Below are 17,498 nucleotides of genomic sequence, written 5' to 3'. Positions count from 1 at the left end.
GGTAAACAATGGATTGCCATAGTAGAATAACGAGATTATCCGGTCAGCGAGGGGTATAGCTAGGGTGACATGCAGATTTTTTCATCCTGAGGTTGGGTGAGACTAGACTAGGTTTAGAGTGAAAAGTGAAATATTGAAGGGGAACCTGAGGGAGAACTTCTTCACTCAGAAGGAACGGCCAGTGGAAGTGGTGGGATGCAGGTCCAGTTGCAAAATTTAGAAGAAATTTGGATAGCCACATGGATGGAGAACTATGGGTGCAGGTGAATAGGACTTGGCGTAAAAACAGGTTGCCATTGACTAGATGGGCTGAGAGGCCTCTTTTTATGCTGTAGAACTCTATGAGTGAGTGGGAGCTGATAGAGACTGAGAACATAGACAAAAGGATGTAAGTGCTATGGAATGTAGAACATAGACATTGCTATAGGTCAGACTGGAAATCTCTTCCACTCCCAAAGAAAAAAGGGAGGGTTGGGTTTTAAAAAAAACTATCAAATGACTGCTACAGATGGAGAAATCAAGTTATCTGTGAAAGTGGAATTCAATATCGAGTCCAGAAGGCTGCAATGTTTTCAAAGTTCAATGCTAATTTATTATCAAAGTGCATATATAACCCTGAAATTTACCATATACAACCCTGAGATTCATTTTCTTGTGGGTGTACTCAATAAATCTATAGATGGATGAGGTTTGCATTGGGCCTCATTGAAATGGTACTGGAGTATTAAAGTGACGGGAAGCTCAGAGATGCTTCTGTAGACTGACTGCTGGTGCTCCACAAGACACTCATCCAGTCGACATTCGGTTTCTTTGACGTAGAGGAGGTCGCATTGTAAATGTTAACTCTGTCTCTCTTCCCATAGATGTGGCTTGGCCAGCTTGAACATTTGAAACATTTTTTGATTTTATTTTAGACTTACAGCATCTGCTTTTTTCTTGAAATTACAGTTAGTTATTTTATGTGTTTACTGATGTTTAAGTGTTTTAATGTTTTAATTTTAATATTATAATATAACTAATATTATATTTAATATTATGTTAATAACGTTTGAATACTTCTGTCAAGAATGTTCGGTGACATTTTTGGAAGGTAGTTCTGTAAGTACGGTTTGAACTGCAGTCGACATATTTCTGGAAGTAGGGCTTGCATTGCCGATCAATACTGGCTTTGGGATACAAATTGCTGCTGTGGTTAAACATGATTTGGGGAGTGAGAAGGTTTGCTGAACTCCAAGACATTCAGAGCAGACTGAACTGTATCACTTGCTGGGTCTAGCCACAAGGCAACGTACAGTGAAACAGCCTGTTCGTATTATATATGGATTTAAAGATAGTTTGACCTCAGTGACATAATGTTTGTTCAGCTCTGAGGCACTTTCCCCAGGTTGGGTAACCTTTGACACAGGTTCTAACACCCTGATCAAAATTGGAAGAGCAGAGGAGCAAGCCAGCTTCTATTGCACAGATAGAACTGACCTGGCCTCGCTCGCAGGGTACTGCTTTTCCATAGAATCATAGAAACAGTCCTTCTACCTCTAATGTCCATCCCAACCACCAAGTACCTTTCTGTACTGATTCCATTTACCAGCTCTAGTCCATGGCCTTCCATGCCTTGGTGATTCAAGTACCTGTGAAAATGCTTAAATGTTGTGAGAGTGCCTGCCTTGGGCAGAGTGTTCCCCTCTAAACTTAAACTTATACCCTATGGTCTGAAAGACCCCTGCCAGGGGGAAAAGTATCTACCCTATTCAGGCCTCTCATAATCTTATGTACTTCTATCAATGCTCTTGTCAATTTCCTCTGATCTATGGAGAACAAATGCTTAACATTTAGCCTAATCTCTTCTCTGAAGAATTTCCATCCCATGCAATCTCCCAGTGAATCTGCTCTGCACCCTCTCTAGTAGGGTAGAGACCGGACTGTACGAAATATCACTGTCTGTCCATTTGAGTTCCTCAGGCTGATGCATGTAAAATTGTGTTGGTTAGTTGTCTGTTAAGTGGTGCTAGGTGAAAGAACCCTAATACTTTCACTACCTAACAGCTATTTAGAATGGAGCCACCTCTTTCTTCCTTATTAGGAGAGAGAGAGCCTGCAGCATGTCAAATTATCAGGTGAACAATGTAGTCTTTGGGGTAACTGCAAGCCTGTGTCTTTGCTCATGCTTGAGTGCTGGTAGCGGGTGCACTTTATTTTTGCCGGTGGGGAAAAGGGGAATTGTTGCTCGCTGCCTCTTACGCACGGGAGGGAAGGGAGCTTGGGGGGTGGGGACCTTTGGGTTCTAACTTTCAACGGTCATTCATTCTTTGAGGCACTCCTCTGTTTTGTAGATGGTTGCAAAGAGAAAGCATTTCAGGATGTATATTGTATACATTTCTCTGACATTAAATGTACCTTTGAACCTTTACAATTCTTGTGTTTTTCAGGGCAGTGAACAATGCTCTGTTGGACACCTATCAACTGAAGTCACTGGATGGTTTGCTGGAGGGAGACCTGGAAAACATTATGATAATCCGAGACAAAAAGGGAAAGTTCCACTTACGGCAAAGGCGTCACTTTGACCAGAAAAGCACCTCGCAAGATATACCCTATGACAGCAGTGTGTCACGCTTACTGTCTGAAGAATGGGCAGATAACCTAGCGGTGCGTCAACCTTACGATCGTGTTATCCGCTGCATGGGTTGGAAGTTCGACTTCTCCATTTTCAACAAGTAAGTGAATAGTTGGAGAACCATTCACTGGTGCCAAGTAACAACTACAGAAGATTCCCTCTCGCTATTACGATTATTATTTATGCAGTGCTCTGGTGCACTATTCCATTCATGAAATTCCGCATCTCCTTTCCCACACTTGTATCCCCCATAGTGCTCCGCCCTCGTATCCTTTGCTCCGGCTAGTTTGTGTTACAGACTTGTTCTCTGCTCCATATTGACAATACAGTACTGTTTAAACACTGAAGTTGCTGTAAATCTGAAATAAAAGAGAATGCAAGAAATGCCCTATCAGTCAGGCAATGTCTACAGAAAGAGATAATTTTGAGTTAGAAGTAGATGACAAACTGGAAAGACTACTTGTCTGAAATTTATTGTTAACTGTTGACAGTTGTAAAGTGATGAGTTAGAGGATGAAGTGACAGTCCTTGAACTTACACTGAGCTGTTTTGGTATAGTGCAAGAGGTCAGAGTGAGAAGGAATGTGGAATTCTTTTTTAATTTTATTTTTATTTGGATAAGGTATTCACAAGTATTACACAAACTTTTTTACATATAAAACCTTTTCCATTTTTTGTATATGTATAAATCTATATATATTTATACATTCACAAGTACACACTGAGATGATATTAAAAGAAAAATAATTAGACACTTAAATAGATATTTATGTGCAATTGTAATTCCACACTATTAAACTAAATAATAATAGTTGTTCAAAAAAATAGTAATAATAGTGGTTGAATAATAAATTCCATGTATCTCTTCTCGTCCATTTCTTTCTTGTCCAAAATAATGTGTGTAACCCTATGTAACTTCCATCATAGGTGTTTGTATCTTAAACATCCATAACCATACTTATCCAATTCCTGTGTACTTAATTCATTTTAACCTTTTTCCCCAAGTCTTTTTCTTTACTTGTGTTGACAGAATGAATGTAGAATTAAAGGTCTCAGTGACAGTGATCGAGGGGTACCTAGCTTGACTACTATGAAGACAGAAGGGACCTAAAATTCATTAAGCCACAGAGAGGTACAGCATAGACAAGGACCCTTTGTCCCACCAAGTCTATGCAAACCATCAGTCATGTGTTAATTTTTTTTATTCTCCCCGCATTTTTGTCAACTCCCCCCAGATTCCACCACTTGTAGTCTTGGGCCAATTAATCTACTAATCTGCATATGTTTGGGATGTGGGAGGGAAATGGAGTACCATGGACTCCATACAGATAGCACCCGAGGTAGAAATAAATTTGTTTGTGGCAATGTGAGGCAGTAGCTTTATTTACTTCACCGCCCTAAATTGCTGAAGCATTCATTTTGTTTTCCCAATGCTGTTGTCTTCCCAACAGTTTTACGAAGCCTCAGAGGGGTCAAGGTCGCATGAATAAGTATCCACTGATCAAAGCCTCTTATGAAGCAGTAAATCTTCCAGGAATGTTTGTTACAGGGGCAGCCAGTCATTCCATTGATTTTAGGAAAGCAGCTGGCGGCTTCATCCATGGGTTTCGCTATACAGGTACGTATCAGAACCAAACGCGGTTTGTTCGTTATGTGCCATGTCGAATGACATAGGCAGTCGTGGTCTTTGACCATGATTGTTCTTGGCAGATTTCTCTACAGAAGTGGTTTTGCTATTGCCTTCTTCTTAGCAGTGTGTTTCCATGACCGATGACCCCAGCCATTCAGAGATTGTCAGTGGTCACGTAACCAGGGCTTGTGATGTGCACCCGCTACTCATACGACCATCCATCACCTGCTCCCATAGCTTCACGTGATCCCGGACAGGGGCTAAGCAGGTGCTACACCTTGCCCGGGGGTGACCTGCAGACTAGCAGAGAGAAGGAGTGCCTTACACCTCCTTTGGTAGGGACGTACCTCCACCTCGCCACCCTCAATTGCAGTTTCTGAACTGAAAGAGTACATTAAGCTTGCAGCATAGATACAGAAATTCCACCTTACGAGTGTGTATCTGTGCTTCCATTTCTCATCACCACACCCATTTAGTACATCACTCTATTCCTTTCCCCCCCCTCCTGCTTGTCTAACCATCCGCCTCTCCCCCCTCAGCCCAGAAACATGCTGGTGCACTCTTTGTTCAGCTATGGTGTGGCAATGAGTTACAAATTCTCTCACAGAATTCCCTGTTGAATTTATTAATTTCCTAGTTTAGGTAACTCCGTATGTTTGGGGTGGTGGTGAATATTGGAGACTCGGGTAGAGGTGCTTGATGGTTCGCCGAGCTTGGCAGACAAGCCAGGACTGATGTAGGATCTCGGCCCGAAAAGTTGACTGTTTACTCTTTTCCGTCGCTGCTGCCTGGCCAGCTGAGTTCCTCCAGATTAAAGGGGCCTATTCTGATTGGCTGCCGGCGCCTAGTGGTGTTCCACAGGGACTGGTGTTGAGACCGCTTCTTTTCACGCTAACGATTTGGATGACTGAGTTGATAGCTTTGTGGCCAAGTTTGCAGGTACAAAGATAAGTGGAGAGGCAGGTAGTGTTGAGGAAGCAGGGAGTCTGCAGAAGGTCTTAGATTGGGAGAATGGGCAAAGAAGAGGCTGATGGAGTATAGTGCAGGGAAGTGTATGGTCATGCACTTTGGTAGAGGGGGAAAAGGTGTGGACTATTTTCTAAATGGGGAGAAAATTCAAAACAGAGGTGCAAAGGAACTTTGGAGTCCTCATGCAAGATTCCCTCAAGGTTAACTTGCAGGTTGAGTCAATGGTGAGGAAGGCAAATACATCTCATATTCCTTCTGGGTAGCCTCCAACCTGGTGACATGAATATCAATTTCTCTAACTTCCAGCAATTGCTTCCCTCTTACCTCTAATTTCCAATCCCCACTCTGGTTACCCTCACCTGTCCTTCACTTCCCTCTGGCTCCCCTCCTTTCATGGTCCGCTGTGCATTCCTATAAGATCCCTTCTTCAGCCATTAGCTCTTCCATCCATCTGCTCCTAACTCCTTACATTATCTCTACACCCCCACCCACCAATATTCCCCCTCCCCTGCTCTCACCTATCACCTGCCAGCTTGTACACCTCCCCCTCCCCCTCCCACCTTATTCTGGCTTCTGTCCCCTTCCTTTTCAGTCCCAGAGCAGCCCAAACATCAACTGTTCATTTCCCTCCATAGATGCTGCCTGACTTGCCAGTTCTGCCAGCGTTTTGTATGTGTTGCTCGAGATTTCTAGCATCTGCAGAATCTCTTATGTTTAAGGAACGGAAATACCCAACCGGTCAGGCAACAGAGAAACAGAGTTAATGTTTGAGGTTAATGCTGAGCATTTCTAGCATATCGGATTTACAGCATCTGCAGTTTCCCATTTTAAACATGAGTGATAACAAGATTTAGGGTAGACTATCCATAAGTTCCATGGGTCCTTTTGCAAATCTGTTTAATATTAAAGGTTCTACTGAGCCTGTCCGTAAGACTGGTGTTCGTTCAGTGATCTCCTAACTGTAGTAAAGCTTGGTGCCAAGTCCAAGATATTTTTCTAAGGAAGGTCAATGGTATGTGGAGACATAACTCACTAACTTAAGTCCTTCTTGATCTAAACCATCTTTGTTTGTGATGTGTTGTAACACCCACCACATTCAAAAAAGCTTAATCTGTTCTGGCTGTGAGATTTTTCCAGGTTGGCTGGAGGGTTTTCTCTTGAATAGCACTGAACCTGTGGGTTAACTCTTCTGCTGAAGTGTATTAAAGCTGCAGTTCCTCCTGCAGTTGTTACAGCTGTTGTTTCTTCAGAAACTGTCCTGTTGAACATGAGATGAACCTGATGCGGTCCGGGCCGGTCTGCCTCCTTGCACACTTGGTATATTCAGCTCCTCTGAAGCTTGCTAGTCCTAACATGATGCAAGTTCATCCTAACTTGCATCGTGTCCTGTTCACTCAGTGCTCTTCCATGTTTGGTAAGCTACTGTTATGATTTTGAATGACTTATGTGCAACAGCTCAGCCAAAGAAGTAGTAGGGAGGCAGAAACATGGCAAGAGAACTGGGGGGCTAGCTAGGCTGACCCAACCAGACCATCGGTACCACCACTTTTCCTGGCCAGCGTCCACTCACTAGATAATAAAATGGGATCACTGAGAATAAACACACAGAAAGAGATGAGAAACTGCTGCATCCTGGTTTTCACTGAAACATAGTTAAATAAGGCTCATTGTTTCAACTGGATGTGATGACTCTGTTCTCCTCAGAGGGAGTCCCTGTCGGGCAAATCAAAAGGAAGTGGAAATCTGTGTGGACATTTACAAAGGTCGGTGCTCTAATTCATCTGTACTTAGCAGTCACTGTTCTGGGGAAATCGAGTATCCAACAGTTAAATTCCAGCCACATAACTGCTCAGGGACGTTCATTGCTATTGTCTCTGTTCCCCTGAGTGTGATTGCCAATGTCGCACAGGGAGAGCTTTACAGTATCATCGGCTCTCTACAAAACAAACATCCGGACAGTCTCTGCATAATAGCAGGAGACTCCAATCATGTTAACCTGCAGGGCATTTTACCCAAATTCCACCAACACATCACCATGGCCACTAGGGGAGCAAGCAGACTCGGCCATGTTTATACAAACAGATGCAGTACTTATAAAGCCATTCCACACCCTCATCTTGGCCTCTCTGACCACATCTCCACAATGTTAATTCAGCATACTGACCACTGCTGAATTTGGAGAAGCCAATCAAGAGGACCATCACTGCATGTCCTAAAGAACCAATCTTTATACCCCTGGACCGTTTTGAACAGACCAACTAGCAAGTGTTAAAGGAGGCTCCCACAAATGGAGACGTTTCAGATCGCAAGGACTATGCTTCATCTGTAAATGTAGACAATATTGGTACCTCACGAATGATCATCTCTCGGCCCAACCACAAGTACTGGCTGAACTCAGATGTACACCCTACTGAAAGACTGAGACGCCTCAAGTCCGGCGATGGAATGGCTCCCAAAGCAGTGAGAAGATACCTCATGTTAGGCATCAGTAGGACAAAGGGCACCTATGCACAAAGCATTCTGGGACATTGTCCGATAACAATCCCTGATAATGAATGTACTTTGGATCCTTTGAATGAGGGGCATTAAACAAAGGAAAAACAGTGTTGACTGTACCAGTGGCACCCTCCTCCCTGATGCTCTAAGCAACTTCTATGCACACATCGAGGCATGTAACACAGTGCCAGCCATGAAGCTAGATGGGCAGGCACTGTGTAACAGCAGCAGATGTGAGAAGGACTCTGCAGAGAGTTCACCCCATAAGATGGCTGGGCCAGACAACATCCCGGCTGAGTGCTCACTGATGCCTTCACAGACATCCTCAGCACTTCACTCATCCAAGCTGCTGACCCCACATGCTTCAAATCAGCCACTGTCATCCCTGTACCAAAGAACTCTCCAACTTCAGAACTGAACAACAGCTGTTGTTTATCATCACAAGGTGCTTTGAATGGCTGATAATGACACGCATCACAAATTCCATTCCTGATACATTTGATACCAATATGTTTTACCAACAGAACCACTCTATGCACCTGGCCCTGACACACCTAGGAAACAAGGGTACTTGCAATACGTCAGAATGTTGCTTCTGGATTTCAGTTCAGCATTCAAAACTATTGTCCCATAAACCATACTGAACGAACTCCTGTTCCTCAGTCTCTGCAAGTGGGTGTTGGACTTCCTAGCAAATACACCTCAGATAGTCAGGATGCACAACTGCTCCTCCCCACCCCCCAGGGCTGTGGCTGAGCCCATTGTTGTACATTGTGCCCACATGTGACTGCAGGGCCAAACACCCGAGCACTCACAGCGTCAAGTTTGCTGATGACATGACAGTGGTGGGGCTCATCACCAACAATTAGATGGTCGCCAGAGGGGAGGTGGAAGACGTCTGCTGCCAGCCAAATAACCTCTTCCTTAGTGTCAACAAGACAAATGAGATGTTTTCCACTTCAGCAGAACTCGTACCGTTCACACCTCCCTTTACAGCGGAAACTGCAAGCAGTTTCAATCTCTTGGGAGTGCAGATCACACACAACCCCTCGAGGTCCCAGAACACACCCTACATAGTCAGGAAAGCTCACCAATGCCTCTACTTTCTGCGGAGTCTGAGAAGAGCTGGACTTTGCACATCCATAGTTAGTTCATTCTACGAGTGTACAGTAGAGAGCATCCTGACAAGCTGCAATACTGCTTGGTACAGAAGCTGTACTGCAGCAGATGGGAAGACTGCAACGGGTAGCTAAAACTGCCCAGCGCATCACCGGCACCAGCCCACCTAAAGTCAAGGGCGTATGTGCAGAAATGTGCTGGAAGAGGGCCAGTAACTTCATGAAGGACCCCACCCAACCTGCTCATGAACTGTTTGCCCCACTCCCATCAGGGAGGAAGCTACGTAGCATCCACGCCACAACCACCAGACTCAAAAGCAGTTACTTTCCCCAGCAGTAAGGCTGATCAATTCCTCTGCCCACTAACTCCACCACTACTTTTATTATTTTCTGTCAGTCGCCTTATATACAGCGTAACTTCACTTTATGTACGTACAATCAATCTATGTACGTACACGATCTTATGTATTTATACTCATTGTTCTTTATCTTTTGTGTGCTGCATCAAGGTCAGAGTAACAGTCTCATTCTCCTGTACACTTGTATACAGGAAATGACTTTAAACAATCTTGAACAAGCAATTCCCCATCAGGTGGACTCGGCTTCACTTTATAAGGAGATGACCTGTAGCATTGAGCAAATGAAGCGGAAAAGTGACTCATAACAATCAAGTGGCCTACTGGTCTGAAACGGGCAGGAAAGATGAGAACAATTTATCTTCTCCGCTAATAGCTTTTTGACATCTTGGCCAAGGTCTGACGTTACATCAGATCAGTGAGAAACATGAAACAAAGAGTACTTCCCTGTCCAGCAGAGACAAGACCTTGGGCTGAATATATATACCCTTTAAAGTAAGAGTCATGTGTATAAGCTGTCCCGGATGATGTAACTATTCTTTGACCTTTGGTTACGCTGCATTGGATTTGAGTGCTGAGAACCGGAATTCTCCAAGGTCTTTCAATTCATGTCAGGCTGCTCAAGCAATTAGTTACCTTCCTAGGCCGAGGAGACCATGAAGTAATTTTGTACCAGTTTTCTCCCGAGGATAACAGATTGGGCTTGGGAAGGGGTTGGGGAGGCTGGTTCTGTTAATGGCCAGCAAAGCAATTTGCAACTGCTGTATAATTCTGCTTTAGTTAGAGGGTATGACCTGCTGTGCAGCTCCTTCGGTTTCTTTGGAAGAAGAACTGGAACTGGATCAGCAAATTTGCGGATGACACCAAGATTGGGGGTATAGCAGATGGCAAGGAAAGCTATCATGGTTTGCAGCAATCAATACTAGCTGGGAAAATGGGCTGAAAAATGGCAGATGGAATTTAATGCAGGTGAGTGCGAAGTATTGCTCTTTGGTAGGACCAGCGAAGGTAGGTCTTACTGAGGAGTGAGGTAGAACAAAGGGATCTGGGAATACAGGTCCATAATTCATTGAAAATGGTGTCACAGGTAGACAGGGTCATAGAAAAAGCTTTTGGCACATTGGCTTTCATAAATCAATGCATTGAGTATAGGAGGTGGGATGTTATGTTGAAGTTGTATAAGACATTAGGAATATTGTGTGCAGTTTTGGTCTCCTGACTGTAGGAAAGATGCAAGTAAGGTCAAAAAAGTGCAGACAAAATTTTCAAGGATGTTGCTGAGTCTGAAGAATCTGAGTTATAGGAAAGATTGAATAGATTAGGATTTTATTCCTTGGAATGTGGAAGATTGAGAGAAGATTTGATAAAAGTATACAAAATTATGAGGGGTATAGATAGGGTAAATTCAAACAGGCTTTTTCCACTGACATTGGGTGGGACTACAACCAGAAGTCATGGGTTAGGGTGAGAGGTGAAAAGTTTAAAGGGAATATGAGGGGAAACTTCACTCTGAGGGTCATGAGTGTGTGGAATGAGCTGCCAGCACAAGTGGTGCATGCGAGCTCAATTTCAGGGTTCAAGAGGAGTTTGGATAGTACATGGATGGAGGGCTATTGTCCGGTGCAGGTCAACGGTAGTAGGTAGTTGGCATGGACTAGTTGGGCAGAAAGGTCTGGTTCTGTGCTGTACTTTTCTGTGCCTCTATGACTCTATAACTTGTGAAAGTTGGTCAACAATTACCAGTTTTGACATTATGGCATCAAATACTCTGGCACACGCAGTGTGAACCGTGATTGAGTTTGAGTGGGTGCCCTCACCAAATCAGTCAGATTTGCCATAGTTGTCAATATCATTTTCTTCAACATTTAAAAAAATATTTTGAACATGCCTGATCGCACTTGAAGCTTGGCTGCCACTTGTGGGTTATACTTGTAAAAACTTGTGTTTTTTGGTTGTTTCCACCAGCTCGTGCAGTCCACCGTCTGATGGAGCATCAATACCATGCGGTCCATTGGCCATCCACTGTCCAGCCCATCTCCCAGCTGACTAATGCAATCATCAGGCGCATCAATGAGGCCTCTGGTACTTATCAAATGTTCAGTGTCCTTGCTGACATTGTGCTGCTGCAAAAGTGAGTAAATGTCACTAATTAGAAGGGTTCATTATTCATGATCTCTCATCCTCGTTGTTGAATAAAAGCTCCCATCTCTACAGTTAAGATCACATCATCTAGTGTATATAAGAATGTAATAACATAAGAAACGGGAGAAGGCCATCTGGCCCATTGAACCTCTGGCCATGGACTCATCTCCATCTCCCTGCCTTTCCTCCATAACCCTTAATTCCCCCACTATGCAAAAATCTATCCAACTTTGACTTAAATATATTTACTGAGGTAGCCTCCACTGCTTCATTGGGCGGAGAATTGCACAGATTCACCGCTCTTCCTTCTCAGTTCCTTCTCATCTCCATCCTAAATGTTCTCCCTTGAATATTGAGACTATATCCCTAGTTCTAGTTTCACCTACAAGTGTAAACAACTTTACTGCTTCTAACCTATCTATCCCTTACATAATTTTATATGCGTATGTATGGGTGATGACACAATGCAGTTGTGTTTCTTCTTATAGACAAATCTAACCCCAAATCACAGTATTCTGTCTACCTCATAAATTTTTGCAGCACAAGTTGCTGATTAAAACTTCGGGATGGAATCCCGACTTCAGCAGGGCCTGACTCTGTAGAACACAGCTCCTTAAACCAAGCATTTTTTTTTGTCTGTAGGATCCAGTTCTTTCCTGTATTGCCTGGTTCTGCCAGAGACTACCTTTTTAATCAAAAATAAAACTTATTCATAATATACAGTGTATTTAAAAAAAAGATCAGTGCAAATATGTTAATGGTCTTTGCATTCAGTAATGTTAACAATTTTAAAATATAATTAGTAGTGTTGCCACTCATGTGGCCCCCTTGATTGATCCACCATTTCAACATTTGAGAAGTTCCCCACCTGACTCAGCCTTTCCATGTGAGATGCCAGAAGGAACCTAGATTGTGCTCCTTCCCCACAGAGTCTAGAGGTCCCTTCCCTGTCATTCATGGACCTTTGTGTCTGCAGAGATTGTCTTCCAGATTGAGGCTCACTCACTCAATGTAAGCATACTTAGACCCTGAGGATGTTGTGCTGCAGCTCTGAATATTTAAATAGGACACCGTATAATTATTGCCCCAGGACCTTTAATGTAATGAGATTCAGCAGTATAGCAGTGTGGGGGGGAGGGGGTTTGGGGTTGATGTTCTTGTTCTGTTTTGTTAGATTTTTTTGCAGAGGGGAGATTTGGGGGGTCAGTATTCCTGTTGCATTTTGTGTGGGGGAGGGGGTTGATGATCATGTTGCCATTTTTTTATGTGGGGAGGAGTGGGTTTGATGTTTCTCTGTGAACAACATCCATGGTTTTCTTAATTTCGTGGCTGTCTGGTGAAGATGGATCTCAGAGTTGTACATAGTTGCATACTTAGATAATAATGAACCCTTGAACCTTTTGAGTCTGCATCAAGTGTTAATGTACAGTAGTTGATTGTGTCCCAGAAACAATGGGTTTGCAAAGACTGATCTTCGGGAAGATCTGCTTAAGCCAAGTTTTGAGTGAACCTAGTCTCTTCTCTTTGCAGCTGCCTTGAGGCTGGTAACCCTGGAAACGTAGCATGAAATTAGCTGAAGGAAAACCAGTCAATTGCAAACCAACGTGATCGATTGATTGGATTAAAGAGTAACCTTCAGAGCTCTGCGCTTGTCCGCTTATCCGGAGGCATAATGCAGAATAACTACAGAGAAGCTGCCGTTAATTTTATTTTGACATAATGTCCTATATAGTTTCCTCAGCATACAATTCTAATGCTGTTGTTGGCTCGGTGGCCACGCACCATTTAATGAGTGAACTCAGATATTGCATGCCAGGAGACACAGTCTTGTCCTGATACTGTTCTGAGCATTAGTGATCCTCAGCAATGGGGGTGTAACTTGTTCTCCCCTTCTTAACCCACATTAGTGAAGGCAGGACCGTTGACTGGTTGAGACTGGCAAATCCGCCCTGTTTGGGGAAAGAAAGTACCAAAGTCACTTTCTTTCTTGGAGCTGCTACTACACGACTCATGAAGAACTCGCCTATTTTGTTCAAATGTGTTTATGTTGTTCAGTGTTATCTGGGTTAATACCCCACAGATCTAATCTGGGCTATTCTGGTTAGCAGAGAGAGTCCCCACAGAAAAGAGTGCAGGATGGATTTGCAACCTCTTGAGCACAGCCAGTGATTAACATTTGTAGAAATTTCCGACTTGTGCTCTCATTGTGGCATGTGCTTCTTCAAACCCATTCTAAGACTTGTTATCTTGCCCCATAATAACATGGCACAGGCCATGGTTTACAGTCACAGCCCTTTCTAGAGAATACCATGTTTCCCAAAAGGATCAGAAAGGAACAGTGACACCAGGTTGCAGTGTATCCGTCGACATGCTTGGCTTACCCACCCTGAATGATGTTTAAAATAGAATCGGGTCGAGAGCTGGTGGGGTGGGGAACATGCTTGTAAGAAGGAAGTGGGTTTGAAAGCATTTTTTTAAAAAGTTTTCTGGCAAAGGTCATAGATCTCCCAATTATTATCAGTGCACAGCAACTGGAAGTTGTGTGTTGGTGGGGATTATTGAAGATGAGGCTGGATTGAGGTGTAACTCCAGTCACGCTGTATGGATGGGAGGGGTCACTGGGGTAAGTTCAAGGGGCTCTGTGCACAGTTGCTCGATATGACCAGTGCCTGCATGAAAGAAGTGAAAATCCTAATATATATCCAGTCTCGAGGGGGAGTTCCTGTGTTCACTGGCTGTTAACATTACTCCTGCTTTGGTATATTTAGGAATGCCACCAAGTTTGAATATTTGGAAGAGTATCCGATTGGAATACTTCCGTACCTTTGGGAAAACACTGGGAAGCGTGCTGAAAACGGATTGTTCGTTATTAATTTGGAATATGGGAGCAACTTCTCCAAACCAGAGGCCGATGTTTTCCATCCTAGCCGTTCAGTGGGAGAGCCAAAGGATGCGTGGCTCTCGAACTTCCTCCACCCTGTCATCTACTTCTACAAACGCCTCCCAACAGGTCAGTATTTCATTCTTTCCTCTCCCATTTGTTTCTTCAAAGACCCTGAATGCCATTCAAATTCCTGTTTCCTGGCTCTCGTGTTGATACAATAGGTGTGTCAACTTTAACAAGAGAACTACAGCTGTGCTTCTAGACATCACAGTGTGTGATTGACTGGAGCTCCAGGATATTGCCTAGGATTGAATGCTTCAGCTACTTGAAGAGATTTGTTTTCCTAGGAGCAAAGGAGGCTGAGGAAGGAATTGGTAGAGGCGTACAAATTTATAAGAACAAAGATAGAGCAGGTAGTTTGAATTTTTTTTTCCAATAGCACTGGGATGCCTCAGACCAAAGGGAAAGAAGTTTTTCATCCAAAGGGTGGTTTGAATCTGGAACACTTTGGAAGCAGCGACCCTTAAAATGTTTAAGCATCTGGACAAGCACTCAAATTGTAAAGACAGCAGAATGTGGGGCACGTGCTGGTCAGTGAGATTAGTTCTTGATGTTTGACATAAATATGATGGGTCCCAAGTGCCTGATCTGTGCAGTATGACTTCATGGATCTTTGAGAGGTTTCAAGAGGTCAGCTAGATCATGTCTTGTCCTTCATGGCATTGAAACTGGCCAACATGTTTACCCTGGACAGGTCATATAGCACAGAACCAGACCCTTTAGTCCAACACATCCATACTAACTAAGGTGCCCACAAAGTGAGTCCCATTTTCCTCCTTTTGGCCCATATCCCTTTAAACCATTGCTATCCGTACATTTATCCAAATGTTTTTTAAACGTCCGTTATTGTACCCACCCCTGCTACCTTCCTCTGGTAACTAATTCCACATACGCACTACACGCTGTATGAACAATTTTCTCCTCAGGTCCCTTTAAAATTTTCCCCTTCTTACCATAAACCCCTGTCCTCTAGGTTTTGATTCCCTTTTCCTGGTAAAAATCTGTGTGCCTTCACCCTATGTCCCTCATGATTCTGCACACCTCAGTCTCCTACATTCCAAGGAATAAAGTCCTAGTCTGCTCAACCTCTCCCTAACAACTCGGCTCTTGAGCCCTGACAGTGTCCTTGTAAGTCTCCTTTACTCCTGTATCTTTCCAATTTAGTGTTGAAAGAACAGGGTGGCCGAAACTAAACACACTACTCCAAATGTCCGCAGCATAACATGCCAATGCCTATACTCAGTGCACTGACTGATGAAGGCCAGTGTGTGAAAAGCTTTCTTCATCTCCATTTTCAGCAAACTGTGTACTGAATGCCTTAATCCCTCTGTTACACAACACTGCCAGGGCCCTGCCATTCTCTATAACTCCTATCCTGGTTTGACTTCCCAATTGCTTGTACTTAACCGGACTGTTAGTTATTTGCTGATCTTTGACCCACTTGCCCAGCCAGTTGATCAAGATCTCCCTATGATTTTTTGATAGCCTTCTTAACTGGCTACGATGCCCCCTAGTTTAGCATTATCAGCAAGCATATCAACCGTGTCTTGTGCATTCATGTACAAATTGTTTACGGTGTATAAGGAATTCTGGGTGCATTGAGGTGGGTGTCCCAGGTATAGAGCCTCATGTGGGATATGCAGTCTGCCCACGTGTGGGGAATGCTGCCAGTCTGTGCTGAGAGAGCCCCCAGTATGGTTTACGGCCATGCAGTAGCCCAGGAACATGGCTGACAGTGGGAGCAGATTCTAAACGGGCAGAGTAGATGCAGCTTGTCTGTTTTTTGTTCACTTCCAGAGACAGAGATGACACAAAGGCCGAAGTTCTGGCCGCTGCCACGGCCGAGCCACATCCATCACATTGTAGAAGACTTCCTGACGGACTGGACGGCTGCCAAAGCTCACATTCTGCCCCTGCGACGCTTCCTGGAGACCTGCCTGGGCACTGACCTCAGAAACTTCTTTGCAGGTGTGACATCCTTTTGGAACAAAGGCATTTCCTTACAAATAAATGCCTTTAACTCCAGGTGTTTGCCCCAGGCTGGGGTCGGTTCCTGTTTCTGTGAATGCATGCACTCTCGGAATCTGTAGCAATAAGGAAACACAGGATGGGATGATACGCCATCACAGCCAGGAGTCTCTGTGTCATTGACTCCAGCTGTCCTCTACCTCTGCTACCTTTCTGCGCCTTCTCAGGTGAGCTATCGGCGTGGAACCTGGGCTGCAGAAGCCATTACCCCACTTCCCACCTGGCTGCGTCACGGGCTGCAGGGTAGTCAATGGGCTAGACTACCGAGTTCATTGTCTGGTCGACAGAGCTGAGGTAAGTTGGCAGGACAATGCCCTGTAGCAGAGCTTGTGAGGTTGGGGGGGGGGGTGGTTTTGGGGTGGATGGGTCACATTGCTTCATGGAGTTCCATGCTGTACCAGTGATCTTGACTTTGGCCACTTGGTTCACAGTCACATCTTTATTCGCTGTGCCTTGGACACGGTCTCAGATGCCAGTGTCTCAGCTGGTTCTCATTTACCAGGCCAGATTACCTGCATCAGAACCATAATGCTGTACAATTTATTCCCCTGCCCACATAACCATATAACAATTAGAGCATGGAAACAGGCCATCTCGGCCCTTCTAGTCCATGCCGAACGCCTATTCTCACCTAGACCCACCAACCTGCACTCAGCCCTTAGCCCTCCATTCCTTTCCTGTCCTTATAACTATCCAATTTTTTTTTTAAATGACAATATCGAACCTGCCTGCACCACTTCTACTAGAAGCTCGTTCCACAAGCTCGTGCACACTATTGCTACCCTGATTAGTTTCCAAAAGTGCAGGGGTTCCTGACCATTTTTATGCCATGGACCAATTGCCATTAAGCAAGCAGTCTGTGGAACCCCCTGCATTGGTGGGGTCTAGGACTGGAGGACACAACCTCACAACATGAGGACGCTCCTTTACAACAGAGATGAGGAAGAATTTCTTTAGTCATAGAGTGTGGAATTTATTGCCACTGTGGAGGTCGTCGTTGGGTATATTTAAAGGAGTGGTCGATTAGTTCTTGACTAGGAAGAGTGTCAAAGGTTACAAGGAGAAGACAGGAGAATGGGGTTGAGAGAGAAGGTCAATCAGCCATTATCAAATGGTGGAACAGCCTCAATGAGTTGAATGTCCTTATTCTGTTTCTATGGCTCATGGGCTTTGGGCCTAGATCAGATTGGGTAGTGACCCGCAG

At 44.2% G+C, this 17,498-nt stretch overlaps 1 protein-coding gene across 4 annotated transcripts in view; it reads left to right on the top strand.

The window, feature by feature from the left end:
* The window catches only part of foxred2 (FAD-dependent oxidoreductase domain containing 2), a 39,337-nt gene that overhangs the window by 18,467 nt on the left and 3,372 nt on the right, over positions 1-17,498 (top strand). For 3 of the 4 annotated variants that reach the window (XM_059953782.1, XM_059953780.1, XM_059953781.1), the window contains 5 exons: positions 2,427-2,711; positions 4,063-4,229; positions 11,146-11,311; positions 14,091-14,332; positions 16,064-16,234. In XM_059953782.1, coding sequence (XP_059809765.1) covers positions 2,427-2,711; positions 4,063-4,229; positions 11,146-11,311; positions 14,091-14,332; positions 16,064-16,234 — 1,031 coding nt within the window. Of the gene's footprint in view, positions 1-2,426; positions 2,712-4,062; positions 4,230-11,145; positions 11,312-14,090; positions 14,333-16,063; positions 16,462-17,498 lie in introns of all 4 variants that reach the window. The other variant, XR_009508536.1, reaches the window with a different exon arrangement.

The sequence above is a fragment of the Hypanus sabinus genome, chromosome 29, assembly GCF_030144855.1.
Source record: "Hypanus sabinus isolate sHypSab1 chromosome 29, sHypSab1.hap1, whole genome shotgun sequence".
Taxonomy (NCBI): domain Eukaryota; kingdom Metazoa; phylum Chordata; class Chondrichthyes; order Myliobatiformes; family Dasyatidae; genus Hypanus; species Hypanus sabinus.
The sequence above is the reverse complement of the archived record's forward strand: the minus strand, read 5'-3'. Positions and strand labels throughout refer to the sequence as shown.